The sequence below is a fragment of the Rhamphochromis sp. 'chilingali' genome (assembly GCF_963969265.1).
Source record: "Rhamphochromis sp. 'chilingali' genome assembly, chromosome: 5".
Taxonomy (NCBI): domain Eukaryota; kingdom Metazoa; phylum Chordata; class Actinopteri; order Cichliformes; family Cichlidae; genus Rhamphochromis; species Rhamphochromis sp. 'chilingali'.
Genome location: NC_137932.1, coordinates 4,800,357 through 4,826,235, shown reverse-complemented (window position 1 = coordinate 4,826,235; position 25,879 = coordinate 4,800,357). Strand labels below are relative to the sequence as shown.

The 25,879-nt window shown below is 43.9% G+C and overlaps 1 protein-coding gene across 3 annotated transcripts; it reads left to right on the top strand.

Annotated features, from left to right (window-relative positions):
- Positions 1–349: 349 nt before the first annotated feature.
- On the top strand, positions 350–25,770 carry LOC308396428 (mitogen-activated protein kinase-binding protein 1-like). 3 transcript variants are annotated; one of them, XM_080881715.1, is made up of 33 exons: positions 350–582; positions 1,850–1,941; positions 6,258–6,320; positions 6,408–6,465; positions 7,717–7,887; positions 8,163–8,300; positions 9,909–10,091; positions 11,122–11,282; positions 11,480–11,669; positions 12,071–12,208; positions 12,301–12,491; positions 12,568–12,659; positions 12,771–12,896; positions 15,129–15,199; positions 16,285–16,406; positions 16,501–16,576; positions 16,692–16,803; positions 16,897–16,960; positions 17,111–17,221; positions 17,389–17,546; positions 17,780–17,817; positions 18,055–18,255; positions 18,342–18,475; positions 18,647–18,756; positions 19,923–20,117; positions 20,430–20,496; positions 20,991–21,146; positions 21,401–21,555; positions 21,884–22,486; positions 22,590–22,677; positions 22,880–22,962; positions 23,948–24,033; positions 25,496–25,770. In XM_080881715.1, exons 1-33 carry the CDS (start codon positions 487–489, stop codon positions 25,727–25,729), a joined length of 4,563 nt encoding a protein of 1,520 aa, XP_080737841.1. In that variant the 5' UTR covers positions 350–486; the 3' UTR covers positions 25,730–25,770. The 3 variants fall into 3 exon arrangements, with proteins under 3 accessions (XP_080737841.1, XP_080737840.1, XP_080737839.1); XM_080881714.1 differs by having other exon boundaries at positions 18,635–18,756; positions 21,404–21,555; XM_080881713.1 differs by having other exon boundaries at positions 18,635–18,756.
- Positions 25,771–25,879: the final 109 nt, after the last annotated feature.

Genomic DNA, 25,879 nt, shown 5'->3' with positions numbered 1-25,879 from the left:
TCAGCAGCCTAATAAATTCTTTGGTGGCTCCCCAAAACGTCCCCTGCACCGGTCTCTCTAATCCCATTAAATCAGGCGCAAAAGCTGATGTAATCACTGAATGGGACCAGTTCAGGTTCGGATTAAACCAGTGATGTCACACTGGCACACGGGAACAAGCGAAGAGCTGAGCGGCGACTCCGTCTCCTCCTGTCATTGCAAACGCAGCGCTCAGACGAGAACCTGCAACGACAGAAGAAGAGAACAGCGAATTTACTCGAGAGATTAGCCTCCACATGTCCCACCGGCTGCTGCAGGAGTTCTGTCACACTTTGTAAAGCTCTGCAGCCGGAAGGTTTTAGTCCTGGGAGCAGGATCATTACGCGCTCCCCTTCGCTTCTTCTTCTCCAGCCCGTGTGCGCGCCACACTCCGTCAGTCCGTGGATTGCCACAGTGGATGGTCAGCAGCCCTCAGAGCCGTGCCTCCGGGCTGCCAAGCTAAGAAAAATGCCGGGCGATGGATTCACCATTAAAAGTCGCATTAGGAAGTTTCTGCGTTCTCCATCCACCGGAAAGAACTGCAAAGAAAATCTCACCAGCAAGGTACGAAAACTTCTGATGTGTGAGTAGAACAGCCGGACAGAAGAAGCGTCCCGCTGCAGACCTGTTAGTGCTGCAGGCTTACCTGGAGCTAAAATCTGATCTGAGATACTTTACTGTAATTATTGGAAATCTAAGGTACAAACGTTTCACCTGCTTAACCCTGTAAAACCTGAACCATGAAACAACTGCCATAAAATTCATGTTTATTGTATTCACCAAAAAAGAAATTAAACATCAGCCTCCATATATGAGCTGTCGGTTTTATTGTTTTTACCGCATCCTGTATTTTTGTGCAATTTATTGATGCACAGGTTGTAACAAGTCACGCGTTACAGGGTGGAAAACTGAGAGATAGGCGCTCATTTATTATTATTAAAACAGCTATTGCGACCTGTTGGCAGAGTAGTGATAAATCATTATGAGAACAGCTGGCGTTGTTTATTAAAATGAAGATATTGCAGTGTCTGGACTGGGAACACCTATATTAAGCAAGCATTCACGATTTAATAGCTGATTTACTGCCAAATGTGATGTTTAAACAGTGGCAAAATTGACATTTTGATAACCTGGCAACCCAAAAGGTTGGCTTATTAATTGCTTATAAATGATCTATTAACACTGGTCAGTTAAAAAAAACAAAAAATTTTAATTTAGAGTTCTTAGAAAGCATTTGTTATGATTCTTTTTATTGTTTGCTGATGTTATTATTGCACTTTTGTTAGTAGGACACTGAGGCTCGGCTACATTCATATGTTCACTCAGACTAATCAATGATGCCAGCAGTTGGTTTCTAATTCCCAAGGCAGACACAGACAGGCAGCCAAGCCAGCTGTCACATCCTCACTTTGTCTTTGAGATCTTTTTCTTTTTTCTTTTTTTTTTACGCCTCAAACACCCAAAAGATAAAACGACGACAGTTTTCTGTCTCGAGCCTGTTGTTGGACACGTATCAATCAAAGACACGCTTGGTGCTGCACATCAGCAGCTCAGAGTCTGCTCGTTTATCACAGAGTTTGTGCAGGTGTGCAATAAAGACAATAACGGTGATCAATACTTTTCAGATTTGACAGCCTGAATCTTGAAACTGCCAGGAAAGGCTGCTTTTTAATACATAAGATGCCAGAATGTTGTACACAAACAGCACATTTACTTGTGTCTTTACTGACTTCTCTCTCTATTCTTCTGTCAGCCTCCACTATTTTATTTTTCTTTTCTAATTATGATGAATTCCTGAAAACCAAACCCGCCCTGTGTTGTCTCTCTACAGGTGACTCTGGAAAAAGTGTTGGGCATCACCTCTTCAGGAAACAGCGCTCTGGCCTGCGACCCTCGATCTGGACTTGTGGCCTATCCTGCAGGGTGAGATGAGAGAGACTGTTTATGCGTTGTTATCTTCCTAATCTGACCTTTGACTTATCAGCGCTTCGCTCGCTCCCAGCTGCCTTATCATATCTACCTCATGCGGATGTTTAGTGTGCAAATTTCTGCGTGTGTGTTATCTCTGCATCATCTCAGAGGACTGGAGCTCTGTGTTGGGTTTTTTTCTTTATCCCATCCTTGGGGAGGCTGTCTCTGGCACAGTGATAGCTTGTTGTGCAGTATTATTAATTCTTGCTGCTATAGCTTTAATCAGCATAGAATATAAAAATGAGGATGGTTATGCTGGATGGTTTAGATCTGCAGTGGTGATACTGGGGGGGTTGGCCTCGGAGTGGGTGAAAGCAGTGTTTAAAAACAAGCAGAGAGGGTCCTGCCAGGTCGCAACAAAATCTGTGCACTTGAGCTGATTTTGTTCTGGAACCTTCCAACAAAGCTGAATTAATATTAAGAAGGCCAGCGGTCAAAGGGGAAAAACGAGGAGAATTAGAGCAGTATTGCAACAACGTGTAAAGGAGTGTAAGGGTGTGTGTGTGTGTGTGTGTGTCTGTGTGAGGCATGCATGGGCACGTCTTTGCACAAATGGTTCTGCTCATCGTTGTACTAAATGGTGCACAATCTGGCAACCCACCTGCTGTCTCAGTTTAAATCTGTGCAAGCTGCTCTGTACCAGGTTTCCTGGCACGGTGCAGTTCACTAGCAGGTCCAATGCTGATCTAAGTTCTGCTCACGAGCTAGGATGCAAAAAGGATTTTGAATTAATAGGTAACAATATTATGCGTCCGTTATTTCAATATGGAAAAGTATATGATGAAATATATAGTATAGACTAAAAATGACTCACGTTATGTCTAGTCGTGCTTTCATTTTTCATGTAATGTAGTGTAATCTTCTTTCTGAATGTTCCCTCTAAGGAAGTTATTCTGTATTTTGAAAACTAGACTAAGGACGGAAAATCTTGTGCACTTTCCCAACCCAAGTTTTAAAATGTGTGTGCGCGCTTGTGTTCCTATTCATTTCGTTTTTGTAGGAACACCCAGTCATCTCCAAGTTTCAGTCGTCTAGCTTTTGATTTATGGTGAAGCTGAAAATTTTGGAGGTAGTTCTCCTTCTTCATTAATATATCCAACTGGTGCAATGTACAACTACAAAACAACCCCAGAGCATGATGCTACCACCACCCTGCTTCACAGGAGGTGCATTGTGCTTAGGTTTGACCTTTACTCCGGAAAGGCATACCCCTTGTCATTGTTGCCAAATGGCTCAATTTTTGTCTCTTCTGACTGTAAAATATTACTCCAAGGCTTTTTGGTCATGCATGTTGGCAGCTGCAAACTTCAGCCGAGCTTGAAGGTGTCGATTTTGGAGTAATGTAAAACTCACTTCACTCTGCAAAGTGGTGACACATCGAAACAACTTGTATTTACAGTTCAAAGGAATCATTAAAAGCCTAAAATCATCATTCGTCCATGCCCACGATGAGGGTGCGCAAGCTCCTGACTTCATCTGTATGTCAGGAGATGCACACGCCTACAGTACAGCCAGGGCTAATCTAAAGAAGGGCATCAAAAAAGCCAAACACCATTACAAAAAGAAGGTAGAAGAACACTTCTCCAACTCCAACCCCCGACGCATGTGGCAAGGACTCCAGACCATCACAGACTACAGGACCACCAAACCCTCCCCCGCATCCTCTGATGTCTCCTTCCTCAACGAGCTCAACAACTTTTATGCTCGTTTTGAGCGAGGGAACCCCACAACCACAACCAAAGCAGACATGACGCCAGACCACCAACCTATGACTCTCTCCCCCACCGATGTAGGAGCGGTGCTGAGCAGGATCAATGTCCACAAGGCTGCAGGCCCTGATGGCATCCCCGGGCGTGTTCTCAGAGCGTGTTCTGGGGAGCTTGCAGGAGTGCTCACAGACATATTCAATCTGTCCTTGGCCCACGCTGTGGTACCGGCCTGCTTCAAATCCACCTCCATCGTCCCGATACCCAAAAACTCCAACCCATCTTGCCTCAATGATTACCGCCCAGTAGCACTCACCCCCATCATCGCTAAGTGCTTAGAGCGACTGGTCCTAGCACACTTCAAATCCTGTCTCCCCCCCACCCTGGACCCCCACCAATTCGCATACCGCCGGAACAGGAGCACAGAGGATGCAGTCTCCATCGCACTGCACTCTGTCCTCTCACACCTGGACAACAACAACACCTACGCCAGAATGCTGTTTATAGACTTCAGTTCAGCATTCAATACAATCCACCCCTCACAACTCATCAGGAAACTGACAGACCTGGGTATCAGTTCCCTCATCTGCAAATGGTTACTGGACTTCCTGACCAACCGCCCCCAACATGTCCGGCTGGATAACCGCTGCTCATCTACCATCACAATGAACACCAGTGTACCACAAGGCTGTGTGATGAGCCCTTTCCTCTACTCCCTCTTCACCCACGACTGCAGACCTGCTGATGGTTCCAACACCATCATTAAGTTTGCAGATGACACCACGGTGATTGGCCTCATCAGTGACAACGATGAGGCCGCCTACAGGGAGGAGGTGGATCGTCTGGCTGAGTGGTGCGACAGAAACAACCTGCTGCTTAACACCGAGAAGACCAAGGAGCTCATCGTGGACTACAGGAGGAATGCTGACCCACATCCACCCATCCACATTAAGGGGACGGCTGTGGAGCGTGTGAGCAGCTTCAAGTTCCTGGGAGTCCACATCTCCGAGGATCTCACCTGGACGACCAACTGCTCCAAGCTGGTCAAGAAGGCTCACCAGCGCCTCTTCTTCTTGAGGACTCTGAGGAAGAACCACCTGTCCTCAGACATCCTGGTGAACTTCTATCGCTGCACCATCGAGAGCATCCTGACCAACTGTATAACAGTCTGGTACGGGAACTGCTCTGCCTCGGACCGGAAGGCGTTGCAGAGGGTCGTGAAAACTGCCCAGCACATCGCCGGAGCACCACTTCCTGCCATAAAAGACATCTACAGGAAGCGGTGTCTGAAAAGGGCTGGGAAAATCATCAAAGACCCCAGTCACCCATCACATGGACTCTTCACCCTCCTGCCCTCTGGGAGGCGCTACAGGAGCCTCCGGACTAAGACCACCAGGTACCGGAACAGCTTCTTCCCCACAGCTGTCAGACTCCTGAACTCTGCCTCCTGACATCTGACCCACGTTAAACTCATGGACAGGACATACACACACCCACAATGGACAACTGTACCCTCAAACACACAATAATAACATGGACTGAACCACCACTCACAACCACTAGCACTTTATATAGCCTCTGTAGAAACTATCTACACCCTCACTTATCTTAACTGCACTACTGTATAGCTCTGTGTAAATAATCATTCTGTACATTCGATAATCTTTAATCCTACAACTGTTTACAACTTGCATAGTTCCCATTTCTGTATAGCTGTATATCCCAGATTCTGTAAAGTTATTTATTTCATATTCTGTATAGTTTTTCATATTTATATCCTGTTCATATCCTGTACATAGCTTGTACTCACTACAGCCTGTACATACTTATAGTTATAGAATATTCACAACATACTTCATACCGTGTACATTATAACATACCATAATAGACCCATTTCTGTAATATACTCACATATCTATATTATTGCTAATATATATTGTAATATATCTATATCACTAAAGCACTTCTGGATGGATGCAAACTGCATTTCGTTGCCCTGTACCTGTGCATGTGCAATGACAATAAAGTTGAATTCTATTCTATTCTATTCTATTCACACAAATCATGAATGCAGAGTTTTGACCACAACACACACAGCTGATTTAAACCAGAAAATATTGATGATTTATTGGGGTTATTTTTGTGTTGTGGGGTAAAATTAAATAAAAATAAAGAGGAATTAGAAGTTATCCAGCTGATCTTTTGGTCATTTGTAAGTTTCATAAATTCATTTCTGCACATGATTAGTTGTTTTTTCGCAATCACTACACATGTCAATTATTTAATGCTTTCCTAGAACATTAACAGCACCAATGTTTACAGTGTGTTTCTACTTCTCGCTGTTACCACCAAGGAAAAACTTCCAGATAAAATTCAACCATTAGCATCAGGCTTTCTTTGGAGTTGCACAGTTTGAATGTTTAAACATTTGCACCTATAAACTCTGTCATTAATTTATTAACATAAAATGGCCATTTTCCTTAAGTATGTGCATCGTTTCTCGACCTGTTTCCATATCAGACATTAATATGCATTACTGCATTTCTTGGTTTCCTTTTGTAGGTGTGTGGTAGTCTTACTGAACCCCAAAAAGAACAGGCAGCACCACATTATCAACACTTCAAGGTGAGTCACCCACGAGTACAGTCTTCACTGAAGCAGAGCAGCACTGAACTAATCATGCTGTGATGTTATCCTCTGTCCCTCTCGCAGGAAAACCATCACAGCTCTGTCTTTTTCCCCTGACGGCAAACACTTGGTGACAGGAGAGGTGAGTTTCATCACCCTCACTTTTCTCACTTTGTCTCTGCGGGTAAACTCAAACTTGTGTCTGTCCTCTCGTCTTCTGTTTAGCTTTCTTCGGTTTTTGCTGTGTCAAGTGAACATCACAGTAGGACTGGTGTTTGTAGTAATTCAGATTTACTGCAGAATCCAGAGAATTAGCTTGTTCGCGTCTTCAGTTATCCACAGTATAAGAAGGAGTTAGCGCGCTGTGCTGCGGACACCCCAGCAGGATGGAGGCTTGCTGCAGAGCTCTGTGTTTGCAGCCTCTCCTCTTTAGAGGGCCTTGTTCTGTCGTGTCACAGCGTAATGTGTCTTTTCAGTCAAGCATCTTGAATCGGTTTTGTTGTAGTTACAACGCGGGCCTCGACACAACACGCTATCTTAATCCTCCCCGGCCAATCAAAGCCGATTAAAGACTTCTCTGCATAAGTGGATGGGCAGGCAGCAGTTGCCATGACGACAAAGACCAAAGTTCAAAAGCCCAAATAGACTTGAGGATAGGCTGTTCTCCTGGATTCTCCTGGAATTCAAAGGGAACCATGTGCTAAATTCCCAACGTTAGAATACTTTGAGTAATTAAAACTGGTTAGAGATCGTAGTGGATGTGGTGGAGAAATATTAGAGCCCTCTTTTTAACCCGCTGTGCTCGGTGATCAAAGCTGAGCGCATCACAGCTGTATTAGATGTTTTCCCACAGGCCCTTTAAAAGGAGGAGTAAAAGATATGCCCGAGTGAGTGATCTGATAAGAAATGTCCCTCACACACACACACTCATTCATCAAACAGTAGCTCATTTACATACAGGGGCAGGCTGACAGCGGATGTGCAGGCTGTTTTGTCCTCCTCTTCTTGTGTGTCTTTTGTATGCAGCTCTGTCTTCAGTTGAATGTCACACTATTTCTTTTGGACCTAATAACTCTGACCTTTGAAAGGTCCTTTTACCATATTATAATAGGAGACTACACAAATAGTCTGCTGAACTTTCGATCCCCAGGAGGGAATAATGTGAGCAGGTCAAGGGACAAGTAGACAATCAGAGGACAGAGAGAGGATGATCTTCTAGAGAGATGGACAGACAGGAATGACAGGTGACTCCTGAGCGGAGCCTGTTTCAGTCGACGAAAACATTAAGACCCTTTAGTGTATGAATGGAGGAGTGTTCGCCATCTTACTAACAACCTAACATTGTTTTTAAACGTCGACTCCTCCCCCCCTTACCATTTTTTTTTCTCATCAGAGCGGTCACCTACCGGCGGTGAGGGTATGGGACGTGGCAGAACGGAAGCAAGTGGCCGAGCTCCAGAAGCACAAGTACGGCGTCTCCTGTGTGGCTTTCTCCCCCAATGGCAAATACATAGTCAGTGTAGGAAATCAACATGACATGATGGTCAACGTCTGGGCGTGGAAGGTTTGTCTCCCTTGAAAGTTTCTAAAGCTCAAATCCTACTTGTGCTTTTACACCTTCTTCCGTTCTCCTGACTGCTTTAATCAGGACAATGATGGTTTAATGTCTGATGACTGGCAATTTTTAAGCTCAATTTTTTCAAACTCTAAATGAAAAAATAACTTTAAAGTAGTGAAAATGTCTAAAACCACGTAGTGAATGTGATGTTACACTGTTGAGCAGCGAGTCCTATTGTGTTTTAGTTGTGTGATCTCTTTCGAATGTGTTGTTCTTTGCAGAAAGATGTAATAGTGGCCGCTAACAAGGTGTCCAGTAAGGTGAAAGGTGTGTCTTTCTCCGAGGACAGCTCCTACTTTGTCACAGTGGGGAACAGGCATGTCAAGTTCTGGTATCTGGATCACTGCAAGGCCAACAAGGTATGAGAGGCTTTCCTATCTTTTATTACTGCCTGGAGTTATTTCCCTACCTTTTACTTCTGCTTTATTTTTGCATAACTGAATAACTTTAGTGCACTCTTACATTATGCAAATACATTTGTGAGACCCAGGGATTATTAATTTTCAGCAGCACACTGTCACGATCCTGGGTCTTATGACCCAGTGTTTTGAGTTTTAGTTCATTTTGATGTTTTAGTTTATGTAAGCCCTTCAGGTTCCTAAGTTCATTTGTTATCATGCTTAAGTGTTTCTAGTTCTTATTATTTCCCCCTCGTGTTTCCAACTATGGTAAATCTCCCCTACTTTTCATGTGTTTCATGTCTGTGTCTTACATTGTGAAGTTTGGGTTGTCATGTCTACGTCTCATTATGTTTCCTGTTTTATTGTGAAGAGGTCTGGTGTTTCTGTGTTCATCGTGTTCAGTTTTACTCTTCCCCTGTGGCGTTGTTATGTTCATGTTGATCTACTGTGCCTTTCTGTTCCATGTTTCAGATCCCTATGTTCTGTCTCCCCCAGTCTGTTAAGTCCACATGTCTTGAGTTCCGTCAGTGTGTTTCCTGTTTTACTTTCACAGTCTGTTCTATGTTAATGTTTCTAGTTTTGCTTCCCTTGCCTCGTCCTGCTTAATTACTCTCAGCTGTGCTCTCCTCCTGTGGCTCATTCCCCCTCGTTATCCCTCAGTGTATTTAAGCCCCATGTTTCTCTTTGTCAGGGTTGCGTCCTCCATCATAGCTGTGTGATTTTTCCCTGTGGCTCCTTGTGCTTTAGTTTTTCCCAGTTTAGTTTATTTTGTATTGTTTTTCGTGTCCCACTCCACGCCAGCAATAAAGCTGTGTTTTTTGAGTTTAACTTTTGACTCTGTGAGTTTGCGTTTGGGTCCTTCGCCTGCCTGCCACACAGCCGAACTGTGACAGAAGGACGCAACCCTGACAAAGAGAAACATGGGGCTTAAATACACTGAGGGATAACGAGGGGGAATGAGCCACAGGAGGAGAGCACAGCTGAGAGTAATTAAGCAGGACGAGGCAAGGGAAGCAAAACTAGAAACATTAACATAGAACAGACTGTGAAAGTAAAACAGGAAACACACTGACGGAACTCAAGACATGTGGACTTAACAGACTGGGGGAGACAGAACATAGGGATCTGAAACATGGAACAGAAAGGCACAGTAGATCAACATGAACATAACAACGCCACAGGGGAAGAGTAAAACTGAACACGATGAACACAGAAACACCAGACCTCTTCACAATAAAACAGGAACCATAATGAGACGTAGACATGACAACCCAAACTTCACAATGTAAGACACAGACATGAAACACATGAAAAGCAGGGGCGATTTACCATAGTTGGAAACACGAGGGGGAAATAATAAGAACTAGAAACACTTAAGCATGATAACAAATGAACTTAGGAACCTGAAGGGCTTACATAAACTAAAACATCAAAATGAACTAAAACTCAAAACACTGGGTCATAAGACCCAGGATCGTGACACACACATGCAACATTTCAGGGAAGCGCTTTAACTCCTTCAGTTGGAGCTTTATCGGCTAACCATCACCTCTCTGTGCTATGTAGGCCAGCGCTCCTGTGCCTCTGCTGGGCCGCTCTGGGCTGCTGGGAGAGCTGAGGAACAATTTCTTCTGTGATGTAGCTTGTGGACGTGGCTCTAAATCAGACTCCACTTTCTGCATTACTTCCTCTGGCCTGCTGTGTGAGTTTAACAGCAAGAGGATGCTGGACAAGTGGGTGGACCTTCGGGTGAGTGAGAGGGGAGGGGCTGTCTGCAGGTGAAAGGTAGAGGTGGGACTAACCAGACACCCCCACTATATGATCAATGTGATTTTTAACATTTTGTGACATATAAGAAAACAAAACAAAATGAATGAGATATTCATAAATCTCAAATTAAAATTTTGTCAGTATTTGTTTTATCTAATAAGATAAAGTAATCATACTTAAATTATTTGGATTTATGTAATTTTTTGCTGCAAAATTATATTGTCAAGTACCAACACTTTGACTAAAACCTGCCACAAGATGAATTGAACGGGGTCAAGCTGTGATAAATCACCGAATTCAAATCTGTTGAGTCGACTTCCCTCATGTTGTGTTTATTAACAAAGACTCGTTCAGACTGATGCCAGCATGTTGGCAATCTGCAACCTGCATTTATAGATTAGACAGCAGTTACTTGCAGACCTCCGACAGCCTCTCTGAGAGTTGTTGCAGTCAGTCAGTGGTGTAGGACATGAGCCCTCTTGTTCGAGTATTTTAACTTACTTAATAAAAATGATGATATTTGCTCTCCTGAATCTTTACAGTATCGCCAAGCAAAATATTGTGAAACAATGCTCTACTCTTAACTGCCACTACTGTTCATTTTTATTAAATGGTAGCTGAATGTAGCATATTTGTTCTTTATGTGGTATTGGCCTCATTCAGCACTAACATGCATGTTCATTTAGTTATTATTTGAGTACAGTACAGGCACAAATGCCTTAGGTCAGTAACCATACGTGTTTATTGAACGGGTGAAGAGGATCTTAGAAGATTTAGAAGCAAGGACAGGTACAGGATGTGTTTGGAAAAGCTCCAACGGGGCTGCTTTTCTACTCCTCCGTAACCTTTGCAGAGGACTCAGCCAAAGCAATGATGTAATATTATCTGCAGGAGCATAATTAGCTTAATTTTTCAGACTTGAATGAATACGAATGTTTACCATTTTCTCAGAAAGACTATGAAGCTATGACTTGTGAGCTGATTATCTGGCATGTGTCTTTCCGTGCAGACCGGGCTGGCTCAGTCGCTCTCTCTGTCTGAACACATGATCTTCTGCGGCTGTGCCGATGGAACGGTGCGAGCCTTCAGACCCGCTGACTTGCACTTTGTGTGCACGCTGCCGTGGCCGCACCCCCTCGGCTCTGACGTCTCCTCCATGACTGAGGCCAGGTGAGGAAGAGCTCAGGAGTAACTCGGCCTTTCTTTAGCACTGATCCACTGCAGGATCAAGTGAGCTCTATTAATAGAGCTTTCTGTCTCAAGCAGTGCAAGCCCGAGTCTTGTCTAAATGTTTTTTATTCTCGAGGATGTCGGATTTTTACAAAGAAAACATCTATTCCTGTTGTCCCAACCTTTCATTCCCACAGTCATCTGTTCAACGCCACAGCGGATGCCCGTTACCCAGACACCGTTGCCGTTACCTATGACCCCGTCAGCTGCCGGCTCAGCTGTGTATATAATGACCACAGCCTGTATGTGTGGGACGTGAGAGATGTGCAGCGGGTGGGGAAGGTGCACTCTGCCCTCTTTCATCCCGCCTGTGTCTGGGACCTGGAGGTAAATGCATGCAGGAGGAAGTGAATTTATATAACCTCTTTAAAAGCTGTGAGATGTTCAGTGTGTTTCCTCAAGCCTCCTGGCTCAATAGGATTACAGCAGTACAACAGATTGGATTCTACCTATTGATTCGGTTAGTAATTTGCGGCACATTGGGGATCATTACACGAACAAAACTGGGAAACTTGGAGCTGTTGTGCTGTTGTACTGAACATTGTGCATCAGAATTTGGCAGCTTGAAACTGGTGATAACAGTCGATGTAAGACAATTCACAGCATAGTGAAACTGCATTTCTAGAAATCTAACTTACAGCATTAATTGTTTCTTAAAATCGTGCTTTTTTTTACCCTCATCTAGTTTATTATTAACTGAACCTCCTCCTTTTGTCACTACTCCCCAGGTGTTTCCAGATGTTCCAGAAGAAGTGGCTTCTGGTTTGTCATCAGGCGCATTCCTCACTAGTTCAGCTGATAACACCGTGAGAGTGTGGCGCATGGACGACTGGACACAAACTCATTCTCCAAACATCCTGAGCCAAGTGAGGTTGACTTCCAAGATCCGTATTCTCTTCAGCTGTGTTTCAAGTACAGCTGTGAAGAGTTACTTTCTGTCTCCCTCATTTCTATAAAGGATCTTTTGAATATAATCTACATCGACGGGAACACCAGCACCTTGCTGGATTCAGAGTGTGTAACAAGTGCGAATTCAGAGGTCAAGTCGGGGGATGGACAGACAGCGGAAACCAGGACGGGCATCAGGACCATCTGTGTCAGCCCAGACGGCAAACACCTGGCATCTGGAGATCGCAATGGCATGCTGAGGTAGGACTAGAAGACTAAGGCTGAGGCTGATGACAGACTGACGTGACCTCTGTCCTAAAACTGTGATATTCTGCAGGGTTCATGACCTCAGCAGCATGAAGGAGATTCTTAAGGTGGAAGCCCATGATGCTGAGATCCTCAGCCTCGAATACAGTAAACCAGAAACAGGTCAGTGTGTGTGTGAGACTGTATTAGTTACTATAATGATGACACGCTTGGAGAATATTTGCACATTGGCTGTGAATACAGTAGGTGATTACGTGGTCTGATTTCTCTCAGGGCTGAAGCTGCTGGCCACAGCCAGCAGGGATCGTCTGATCCACGTCTTGGATGCAGAAGACGACTACAGTCTGGTGCAAACACTCGACGAACACTCTTCATCCATAACAGCCGTCCGCTTTGCTGGTGAGACACTTGAGAAGCTGTCAACATCTGACGGCTAATCTTTCCTTAATCCGACGCTTTCATCTCCGCTCAGCCCCACACAAAGTCCCTCTTTTATTTCACATGCCGCACGACTTGTTTCAATAATAAATGACGGTTACGTGTGTATTCAGGTGGAGTTTTGGTTGCTTGAGCAAAGCCTTTCAGTTGCACTTTGCTTTCTCTTCTTCAGCCGATATGAAATGTTTGCACCACTTACTGTCACGGTTTCAAATGTAGATTTTTGAAGAGGCACTAATCTACTGTCTCTGGACTTTTTCATGAACTGTAAAATTCTTTTACTGATAATAGTGGGTTAATATAAAATAGGCAGTTTGGGGCAAACTACTTTGAAAGCTTAGCTTTTAAGCTACCAATTACTTCATGCTGGAAGAAGCTGAACTGCAGAAATGCTGCCCTAGGGATGAGTCTAGCTGGGTTTGAGTTCCTCTGGTGTATTTCTGCATGGTGGTCATGTCTGCAAATGATGAGTCAGTGGGCAGAAAAAGGATAAGTATTTGGCCTACAGCTGTTTTCCATGTAGAGAAAGAAATGACGAGTTATGCACCGTATGGACAAAAAGTACTGGGCCACACCTCCTCATCTTTGAAATTCAAAGATTTTTTTTTCAGTCCCATTAACCTGCTTTCAAAAACATTTATGAAAGAGCGGGTCATTTTAAACTGGTACTTTAATGGGATGCCACCACTGCAGCAAGTCAAAAAAATGTGTGTATTAGTGGTATTACTGCAAAGTGGTTTAGAAACCACAGCGGCTCTCACCCCTAAACACCACTTAAAGATACAGAGCGGGGTTGCCCAGTGTAGCAGCACGTATTGCATAGAAGATGCCAGAACACTAAGCTAACTCAATAACTGCAGAGCTCCAAACCTCTTCTGGCATTAACATCAGCACAAGAACTGTGTGCTCCGAGCTTTATGACATGGGTCTCCATGGTGGAGCAGCTCCTGTGGGTGTAATGTTTAGGTGATTTTGTCCATATCGCTTAAATTTCCGTCTCTAGTTCTGCATTATTTACGTGGAAGTGCAGGGATATCAGCTTTAGCTTTGTATCCATTTTGCAACAGACAAGATTGCTCAGCTAACCAGCTAACTTCTTAAACAACATGCAAAACCTTATCTTGGTAACATTAAAGTAAGTTTCATACTAAAAAGGTCAAAGTGTAATTGTATAATAAGCTGCTGTATAATATTGGGGTGTCTCTGTGGTCAGGTTTCAATTTTTTGAATGAAAAGATGACTAAATCCTGGAACGTTCATCTGGATGTCGCATTTTCAGTGGCAGAAACGTTGCATCGCTCATGTGGCTTCTCAGTCTCAGCTGTCTGCAGGCTTCTCCAACCTCATAAACACTACATTTGCATAATGACTGACACCAGCACCACTGACTAACAATGGGCTGTGAGGTCAGTTTCATGATCATTAACATGCAAATTGTCACGACCATTGATCAATCTCCATGAGTGCTATTCACAGAGAGTTGGGGTATAGCTGTAATCACAGCACTGTAAAATAGTGAACAATGTACCCTTAGGCCCCCTCAGTTCACAGATGGCCGTTCCTTTTTCACGTAAATAGCCTCCTTGACTCCCCACTACTGTTCCTCCCTGTCCACTGACAGAGCGGCCACTGGCCTGTAGATGTAAATAGACTGTGGAGTCCTGGCCTGTGTTCTGCCATCCGCCTGGCTAGAGGTTGTTTCCATTGACTTTCAAATGTTGTCCATTACTGATAGGAATTTCACAGTCTAGGAAAGCTAACCTGTCATTTTTTACACCCTCCCTGGTGAACTGGATGTGTTTGTTCACTGAGTTAATGTGATCACTGAATTGTGGGACATCCTGAGATTTGATTTTCACCCAGGTGTTATCCACATATGTGAACCGATTACTCGGTGGTGTCCCAGGGTAGGATGGTAGAGTCCTCTTTTCTGCTTCCTCCATATACAAATCGGCCACAGTGGGTGAAACTGGGGAACCCACGGCGCCACCATGTTTCTGCCCTCAACAATGACACACTTGGTCGGTGTTGAGGGCAGGGTAATCCTCTCACACTTTTCACGCACAAATCATTTCTCCTACTGAAAACGTTCCGTCTAGATGAACAGAATCCACTTTCTGGGATTTCCTTGCCTGGATGATTGAACGTGCATGAAGACACGATGACTAAATGCTTTTGTTTTTTGTTCTTTAGCCAATGACAACAAGGTGAGAATGATCAGCTGTGGGGCAGACAAGAGCATCTATTTCCGCACAGCCCACAAGGTAACATCAGATGTTGGATATTACCCAACAAACACACGCAAAAGCATGAGTGACACAAAAAACTCCTGCCAAACGCCAATGTTAAAGCTAATGTATATGCAAACTGCTAAATGCTAACAAGGTAGGAAACAGCCACCTCATTGTAGACTGGAAACAGTGAACCAGCTATTCTGACTTCATCAAAGTACTGCCTGCGATATTCTTCTGAATAACTAATTCTGGCCACAAAGAGCTTCATTGCATTTGACTTATTTTTTTTCATTAATTCCTCTCATTTAGGTCACACTTATTGGCACAATGGTAACACAATCTGTTTAGCAATTCTAGAGCACAGACCACAAAAGGAGCGTTTGTGCTACAAGTTGTATAACTATGAAATACAAAAAAAGAGAGGAAAAAAAAGGAGGCGACATTCTTTTGCTCTGGAATTGCTTCTGGGTTAGCAGGCCACTTACAGCATTTTTCATAAACTTGAGACGGGATTTAGGCCACTGCAGTGACTCAGAACATTAAGTTGTTTTTTTGTTTTGTTTTTTCCGGAGCGCAGTAAACAAGGGCTTGTTAGTCTAAAGTGAACCTTCTCTTTGGCGTACAGACATTTATGGAGTGCTCATTTTAGAAAGTTGTTGTGACAGGTTTGTGCTCCGGCAGAGCAGAAATGAGCTTCTTCTGTGCCGTTTTCAAGGATGAGCTGCAAAGAGTACCCTTTTCTGACTATGTCTATATGATGATGATGATGATGATGGTAGTGATGCACAAAAGCTGATTCTCTGTGGTCTAAACCTTGACCTATTCTAACTGCCAAACATGTTCAGTCTATTTTCCCAACTCCATTATTGTACGCAACAACTAGCTGTATACCCACCTTTTAATATGCAGATATTGATCCTGAGTCAAGCTGATCTCTGCAGCCTTTGGAGACTTGGCTCAATGACTGTAAAGCTGCGCATATTTCTCTTTGCAGGTTATATTGAGTTCAGCACGCTCAGAATAAAAGTCACATCATGCATTCTGCTAAAATACCCCTGATATTTTCCCTACCCTCCTCCAGCGCAGGCCTGACACTGTCTTGTTCTGTTTCACAGACCGACAAAGGAACAGAGTTCAGGCGTTCTCACCACATGGTGAGGAAGACCACGCTTTACGACATGGACGTAGACGCCACCTGCAAGTACGCCGCTGTTGGCTGTCAGGACCGCTGCATCAGGTAAGCGAGGGCACGCGGCTTCAAAGATACACGAGCTTCGCTAGGAACGTGTTCTTTAAAGGCGCCGGGGCTTATCTCTTCCTTCTCTCTGCAGGATTTTCAACATCAGCAGCGGCAAACAGAAAAAACTCTATAAAGGATCTTTGAGTGAAGATGGAAGTCTGCTCAGGGTAACATTTTTCTCCACAGTTGAAACACCTTTTTTCTTTCTGTCTGTATATATATATATACACACACATATATAGAGAGAGATACTAAAAGGCTCTTTTGTGTTGGGTGTGGCAGGTTCAGATCGATCCCTCTGGTAAATACGTGGCCACCAGCTGCTCCGATAAAACCATCAGCATCTTTGACTTCTACACCGGGGAGTGTGTGGCCACTATGTTTGGACATTCTGGTAACGCAGCTATCACAGAATAAATCTAACCACAATGACAGAGAACATAATGAGCGCTAACAAGCCTTTTTTTTTCTTGTTTTTGTTTGGCAGAAATCGTCACTGGGATTAAGTTTACCAGCGATTGCCGGCATTTGATTTCTGTATCGGGAGATAGGTGAGAAACCGCCTCTCAGAGATGTCCTTGCACCCAGGCCGAGGCAATCTTCTGCCGCTGCAGCTGTAGGAAATGGCTGTGGAAATGTGTTTGCAGATGCTTCCGAGCTGAAATGAAATCTTGAATATTTAATGCTTTTATCTCCCCCAGCTGCATCTTTGTGTGGAGGCTGTCCCCGGAGCTGACAATCACCATGAGAGAGAGGCTGCACCAGCTCAGAGAAAACCCAAACACACCACCCAGCAAAACCTCCAGTCTCAGGTGACGACACCAGCACACCTCCACCTGTTAATTGAGTACATTCTTTCCGCGAACCCAGCGCCGATGATAAAGAGCCCACCTCAAGCGAATGTATTCCCTTCGCGTATAATGACATGGCAACACAGATAGAATAGTCATCTTGTTGACTCTTTCGCTGTGTTACCCAGGCGTGAGGTGTACAGCGCTCCCGCTCTGGGGGGTCTGTCCTCTGACAGCGACCGTGAACACGAGGAGGACGACAGAGCGGCGAACGACGATGCCAATGACCCCGAAGACAACGCGACCCATTCTTCTTCCGCCAGCAGCCACGAAGAGGAGGACACAGGTACTGTGTGATAATTGATGACATGAATAAACATAGCGGTAACTGCTTTTGTTTTTTTTTTTACATCAATGAGGTCAAAAGGGTTTAGTAATAGGTAGACAATCCTCCACTGGTGCACTGCCCTGACATTCGGCTTCTTTGCAGAGTGCAGCAGAATCTGGAAAACAACCAAAATTGTTTTAAACTGACTTCCTCTATTAACTTTGTAATCATTGTGCTCCTTCCTGCAACAGGAGGCTCAGATGAAGGACAGGACTGGGAGCTGACAAAGGTAGATGTTTGTTATGACTTTAAATAAAATAAATCATTTTGGACTATTCTAAGAAAGCACAACTTAAAGCATCCTAACATGCAGTATTTGCTTTTTGTTCCATTAAAGAAAACAAAAATGGAAAAAAAAAACCCGCATCCCTGTGTGTTAATGATGCCATACAGTTTCTTCCATAGCAACAAATGTGATGGAAAGGGTGAATAATTGTACTGTGCTGTGTATAATGTATATTCCCAGCATGGAGTCGTCAGCCAAGTCATCCCTGAGTCCTCAAAGCGTCCCCGGAGGCGTTGGTCTCATCGTATGGGCTCATTGGAAGTGATGGTTAAATCCATGCTGGACCTGACGCAACTGGAAACCTTTGCTCCGAAGAAAAACCCCAGCTGCCCCCCACATGACAGAGAGAGGCAGAGCTCGCTCGGCCTCCAGGAGCCTGTGGTACGTTCTGTTTGTCTATAAGGGAGATATAGGAAGCTGCTTGTGTGGATCCGTGAGTGTATAATTGCACTGCCCGTTTTCTGCAGATGGGAGAGAGACCCAGGAGACATCAACCCTGGCCGGACGCCGACTGGCTGTCCTCGCACACTTCCAGGGACACCAAGGGGACAGATGTGCTCTATCCTGAGGAAAAGGAGGATGACACAAGTCCTCTGGACAGGTAAACCTCTGCCTGCTACGCACTGTTTTGCCCGACTGATTGCAATGCCACTGCAAGACAACAAAAGTCCTTTTCTATTCTCAGTTTGCTGTTTCTCTCTTTCTGCACCCCCCCTCCCCATTCCTCGTTGCTCCCACGTCGGTGATTCCATTACATCAGCGATTACTGCAGGATGCAAGGACGAGGGATCCGTAGCGAGAGCCAGGACAGCCGCAGCCCAGACAGCGCTTGCTCTTTGGATTATGACAGCAGCGAGTCCAGCCCAGATCATATTTTGGATGGTAAGGTCTTACTCTGAATGCATGCAGCATTTAAAAAAAAAGAGTCTTTTGTGCAAAAGCTCTGAACTCCAAAAAATGGTGTAAAGCACAGTTGCACTTTTTCAGCAAGTAGCACATGACAGGAGACTGTCTGCTTTAGATGCATTCATGCTTATGCCCTGGTGAGAACATACATACATTATTTACATACTTTCATCAAGATTTTGCAGTTTTTCAACACAAAAACTAACACAAGAAGTCTAAACACCTTAAAAATATGTTACAACCCCCAGTATGTCTATCTCCACGCTGTAAGAGATTCTACATAACTGAAATAAGCCACACAGTTCCCACAAATTTTAATAACTAATTAGGAACAAGAAGCAAAAGAAAACTAGGAAAAGTCTAACCATAAACCATCAGCAACACTAAACTGCTGCCACTCTGACCAGCCTGGTGTACATCCCTGTTACAGCCCTCAAAAACAGTCCCAGTTTCTCATATCGCCCCCTTGGGGAGATTAATTCCCCACATCTGATCTAAGCTAATCCAACATCAAAACTAAATGTAACAAAACTAAAAAAGAAAAATGCATAACATGAGCATAAACCACTCAAACTGCTGCTGCAGTCACAGGAATGTGAAGGGAGTGAGAGAACGGGCTTCCTGACCGCCCTCATAATCGCCTTTCGTCCTTTTCAGTCCATAAGGCCAGACCAGATACTGCAGCATAACTGAGAGGTCTTTGTATATTTATAATGCTAAAAAAAATGTGAGCTTTCTTCACGTTGTGAGGTTTTTTCATGTTGCAGTACTCTCTGCCTGCCTGTGCTCAGTCTCAGGTTTTCTTTCTGAAGTGTGCCAAACGCAGGATTTAAAATCACGATTTAAAATGTCCAGGGGAGCTTTAAAATATCTCTTCAATGTACAGTGAAGCTCATACCTGCAGAGAGGGATTTGGGCGTGCAGAGAGACATGGATTTTATTTATTTATTTATTTTTATTTTATTTCGAGGCTCGATAAGAGAAATGTCAGATAAAACTACCAGGCTGGTTATTTCTTAAGGATTACAGAGTACCTGCTGCCCCCCTCCCTGTGTGTAAAAGCTGTATCAAGGCCACTGAAGACTTTGGTTTCTCTGTCATACTTGTGTCTCTGCTGCGTCTAATTTTGCTTTCGCTTTCAGATCCTGCAGAGGCAGAGTATCTGAGTGAGAACAACTCGGATGAGGAGAACGACGAGAAGGAGGTGGACGAGGAGCGAAGGGAAGGGGTGACGAGCATGGACGAGGCTCTCAGGACAATAACGGACAGTGGCGGATGCGATCGAGCGGATTTCCTCAAGCAGAACTTTGAGACGCTGTCGGAGGGCTGCACTACAGGTAACACAGAACACACAGGCAGGCGTGCTTTGAGCTTTAGGGAAATAACCTTATTCTCTTTGTTGTTGGGAGCCAGGGGCAGAAGATTGATACCCTTTTGATGTCTAGTTATGACTAATGTATAGCCTGTTTGTGGCTAACACCTCCAGACATGGAGAAAAGAATTATTGCTTTATTTCCCAGACGTCTTTAAATGACCTCACGTGCAAATTCAGACACAGTCAACACTTATTATCCTCTCAGTCTCACTTCTACTTCCTGCCTCTGTCTCAATTGTCTTCCTTTTTGTTTTTTCTTGATGTCCATCCACAGCTGAGCAGAGCAGAGTCCCGAGGCTCAGTATGTCTTCACGCTTCCTGGCCGGAGGACATAATAACCGGTACTGCCTGACCACTTCAGACCAATGTGGATTCAACAGCTATAATTACAAACCCATGCGGACTCTCACACGCCGCTGTGTACTTTCCCTGTCTAGTCAAGCTGTCAGTTTAAAGTCACATTGTTAACCCTCTACGGGTGATTTTGTGCAGGAAATTGTTTTCTTTTTTTATTCTTGGAGGTGGAGATGTATAAGTGTAAACAGCTTCATATTTTGGGGGCTAAATGATGTCTAAGCTACTGTTAAAGAGGCGGCTCTCTGCAGAAGTCTCCAAATCCACCTACCAGCACATCTAAAGCTCGCTAATTCACATGGTATATCTTGTTTAAGCAGTGCAACCCCCTCCTGTTTAAAGTTTACGCTAACTGACTGCTGGATGAGGCTTCATATTGACTTTACAAACCTGAGAGTAATATCAATCTGCACATACGTTAGGGGAATAATGTGTGTCTCACTTATCTGCTTCTCTTACCCGGTATTACCTTTCTGCGCAGAGACGTGCTTCTGTTTGCCAAAGCGAACGGGAAGGAACAAGGCGGCCGCTCCATTAAGCCCCCGGTGTCAAAAGTGCGGCCCTTGATGGAAGATGGCGTAAGCGGGAACGCAGAAAATAAGAGTCCCGTGTCCCCTGGGAAAGCTCAAGGGCCAAAGTAAGAAGAAAGCACATACATTAAGAGGCGTCATGGGGGTTTCATTTTTGAGGCAAAACCGGATCTGCGAAACGTAAAGTCACTAAATGATTCTAAAAGATCAGTATGAACAACATGGGGGGATAGATGCTGTGTCACAAGGCTATGTCAGCACAACAGCAGACATTTCACTGTGCTTTATTCCTGCCAGTCATGTGACTAAAATACTCACGCGTGCCGTGAACAGATGGTAAAGTTGCTGTATCGCGTCTCAGCAGGGCTCAGGAGAGAAGCAGTCCACCCCAGAAGACGACGACCACAGGGTCCCACCTCTGGAGGTTTTCTAATCCTCCCCCCAAAGCTTCGCTGCTGCTGGACAGGACGACGTGCATCCAAAAATCGCGCTCTGCCCAGGACTTGGCCACACGCTGTACGTTTGATCCGGTTTCAATTCACTCATTTATTTGTCTGTGGTTCCTGTAATGTTTGTGTCTGATTTTTCAGTGAACTACAGTAATTCCATCCGCTGGCAACTGTGAGAAAGTTAATCTGCCTCAAGAGTGTATTTAAACATAATTTGCATTGCCGACTTACAGTTTCTTTGAAATTTGCCAAATTAATCAGTGTATTTTCCCACATGAGTTGAAAGTAACTGCTTTGTAGTCTTCTGAATCAGTTCATAACACTTTAGCACGTGTAATTTAATTCTACTTTCTTAGAATTAGTCATATTAATCTTCTCACTGTCTTTTTCTGCAGCTCTTTCCTCCCCTCTGCCCTCTAGTGACCAGAGGGAGTTGCACAAGAGACCTCAGCAGCTTTTCCTCAATGAACCCTCTCCCAGACCTTCCTCGTGCTTTTCTTCACACTCCTCTGGGTCCCCACAGTCATCCCAGTCCCCACTTCCATGGGAGAGCCCTAAACTCAAGCCCCAGCACTCTTACATGAACGCCACTGCTAGCTCTGTGGCAAAAAACTGGTCCTCCTCTTTTGGAGATGCCATCCATATAATGACCCCGCCAGGATCCCCCTTTTTCTCCAAGAGGAGGAGGTCGTCTGTGGAGGTAGAAACTGAGCCTCCCGTGCTCGCCTCATGTCCTGTCCTGATTTTCCCATCGTCTGCGTCGTCAAAAGATTCCCTTCCACTATCAAACATTCCCTCCTTGACTCCACCTCATCCTACAGCCAGCCAGAACGTCCCTCCTTCTCGCATCCCACTTCCTAAGCAGCCGCTCAGCCCTCGACGCAGCCTGTGCCTGGAGGTGAAGCCAAGCTCAAGTTGGTCTGGAAATATCAGAAGGGCTTCTACTCCTACAACAGACCCCGGATGTCACCATAGAGCTACTCCCCTAAACAAACAAGGTCAGAATGCCGGCCAGTCGTGTACTTTTTGATGTCTCCACAGAGCTAAGGAGCCGATCGGCTAACTGTGTGCTTGAACGTGATTTTATCTTGTTATTTTCAGCATTAGGCAGGCACCTGTCTCTAAGTTTGGATTCCTCTTTGTCATGTTCCATGCCTGTGAAGCAGAAAAGGGACTCAGTTTCTGAGAGGTGAAGTTTTATATCACTTGTGAAGACTTTGCTAGATGTTTTTTAACAGTCGCACATCAAATTGCTAGTTATTTGCTTCATACACAATATGAGTTGGCTGCAGTAGTATTTGTTCATTGTATCTGTTCAGTTCTGGGTATCTTATATACAAGAATTAGTACTGCCACTGCAACTGACTTACATTTCTGGCTTTTATTCCCAGTGCCAAGGAGCCAGGTCAGGTGGCTGTAGCTAAAGAGTGCCCTCTGGTGCCTGAACAGGCCCACACATCAAGCCCACAGCCAGGTTTGTCCTCCCACGACTTCTTTAACCAACCCTCCTCTTATTTGTTGCTACATCCCCTGATGTTTTTCAGTACTGCCTGTCAGTCTTATCTGTCTCATATTATCTGCCTGCTTCCAGTTAGACCTTTACAAGGACGACACATGACAGAACAACAAGTTTTAAATATCTGCTTTTTTTGTTACATTTGTTACATTTATATTTGTTACATTTTGTTACTTTCATTCCTTTAGCTTCTTTGTCTTCAGCCCTCTTCTCGCCTCCCTCTAATATCAAAATATGGATGATTTTCATAAAATTTGCACATTTGTACTTCCTGAAAAGGATGAACATTTTCCGTTATGGCCTCATGTTTGCACACCAGGTACTGTTTTCCATTATCTGGGGAAATTTGCAGGTGAATTTGAATATTACTTAGACTCTGCTGTGACGTCAAATACAAAGCCTCAGTTAATGGGCAGTGCAGAGTTTTCCTCACATTGCTCACTCGCTCAGTAAATAAAAGGTATCTAATAGTTTTAAAGTGCTCTGGTGAATCTTACAATAACGCCATCCCCTTCGTCATACTTCCCTCCCGGCTGTTCCCTGAATGATAAGCGCCTTTCAAAGGCCAGGAATTTCTTTTCGCTTCATTTCAATTTGAAAAACACAGAAACCTTAAATGGCATTAAGTGATAGCAGCTCTGTACCTGAAACTGTGTTTTGCTGGATGATATAAACTGTGAAATCAGTTTTCTTAGTTTACACTGTTACAGCTCTGCAGCTTTTTGCAGCAACCTCCTCAACTGTTTGTTTCTTTTCTGATACCAACTTTTCCCTCTTTCTTTCTTATATGCTCTTCAACCTTTTGCACAACGTTTACCGCTCTCCTACTTCGCTCGATAACAGCGCACGCTTGTGTTTGTGCTATTTGTGCTTCTGGGTTTGGTGCTGATTTTCTGCATGCTGTGCCGTACTTGAAATTCATTCTCTCTATCTCTCTCTGCAGATCGCTCAGTCACCTTGGAAACTTGTAGGCAGGTTGTTACCGACCTTCACAGCAGTCTGCGGAAAACTGTCATGTTATACACTACGGTCAGTGTGTGCGTCTGTGTATATGAATGCGTGAAAATGGTGGGTGGATGGAGAACTTGATAGAAAGCAGGAAACAGAGAGAGAATAAGACAAAGGGGAAAAGCAAACATCTATAATCTGATGAAGCGAAAGAAGAGATAAAGGCACTGCCCATCTGTGTGTGCCCCTGGCTGCCTGTTGACTGCATGAACTGCATAAAAGACATGTGTGTCTGGGCATTTTAAAGCCACCCATTTTAAAATTCTCAACATGGCTTTCACCTTGTTGTTTTTGCTTTGTTTTTGTTTTTTAAATATAGTCAGAAGTGACTACATTTAAACAAGAGGGTTAACTGTTATCAGCTAATGCTAGCTAGCTTGGTTAGCATGCTAGCTTGGTTAGCCTGCTACCCAATCTATTATCCAACCAAGGGTTAGGGTATCAATAAAGTATCAATAAAGTGTATGTGTGCACGCATGGATCCAGATACCTGCTGATTAGGGTTGAGTAATGAACACAGGAAATTGTAGAATTTAACTCACCAAAATCTTAGCAGGGACTTTTTGGATGGGACGCTAGTACAGTAAACTACACAGCAAGCCACACTGGAAGGTACACTATATAGATAACATTGGTCACAACCCTTAATTTTTGAATTCACGTGTTTTCAATCCCACTGCCACATGTGTATATAATCAAACACCTAGCCATGCAGTCTGCTTTTACAAACATTTGTGAGAAAAAAATTAGTTTTCAAGAGTTTACTACATTTAAATGAGATGCTGTAGTGTAATAGGATGCCACTATGCAAAAAGTTAGCTTGTGAAATTTCTTCCCTCCCAGATACTACATGATGTGATATTACTGTAAAGTGGAAGCGTTATAGAGCGGGGTTGCTGAGTACTGAGGCACATATTTTGTTAAAGTCACCACAAGCACTTTGCTGACTCAGTAACTCCTGTGTCATTATCATCAAAAACTGTGTGCCGGGAGCTTCATAGCTCATGGGTTTCCAGGGTGGAGCAGCTCCTGTTGGTGTAATGTGTAGGTGGCCTAGTGAAAAAAAAAAAGATTTAAAAAAATATATACTTACCAAATAAAGTGTATGTTTTAGTACATTAAATGGTGAACAGGATGGGTGTAGCTACTTTTGCCATTCAAAGTAGCTACAAAGTAGCCCATATTAAATGCTTAACAGATTTTAAATGGGTGAATTATAAAAACATTCACACTTTGTTATGAAAGGGAAAGTGCTCTATAAGAACTACAATCATTTTCTATCTGGTGGAAAACATGTTTATTTCTTCTGTAAAGTTGAGTATTTTAACATGAAACGGCATGGAGACTTGACTCTGCTTTTGGGCAAGCCTCAAGTGGTCGTTCAGGGTACTACAACTTTCACTCCATCATTGGCTTTCCTTTTAATTTCTGGAAGTTTGGATGGCTGACTTACTTTATATATGCATGTGTTCATTAACAACAGGTACTACAACATAGCCAACAGACCAGTGAAGATCAACATGAGATGAGGAGCATCCTGTCCAAGGCGCTGCTTACAGTTAAGGATGAGCTGGACTCTCTGCCTCATCCTTCCTCACCCCAATCTGAAGGGCCCCCAGGGGTAAACTGTGACGGAGAGAAGGCCCTGGCTCTGCTGGAGCAGTACGCTGAGCTGCTGGTGAAGTCTGTAGAAAAGAGACTAGACACCAAGACCTGAAGAGATAGACTAATGTTTGCAGGGCCCATAAACCAGGAGGAGAAAGATTTGGAAAATGGATGTTGAGTATTATTGTCTAGAATATATATATATATATATATATATATATATATATATATATATATATATATTTTTTTTTTTTTTTTTTTT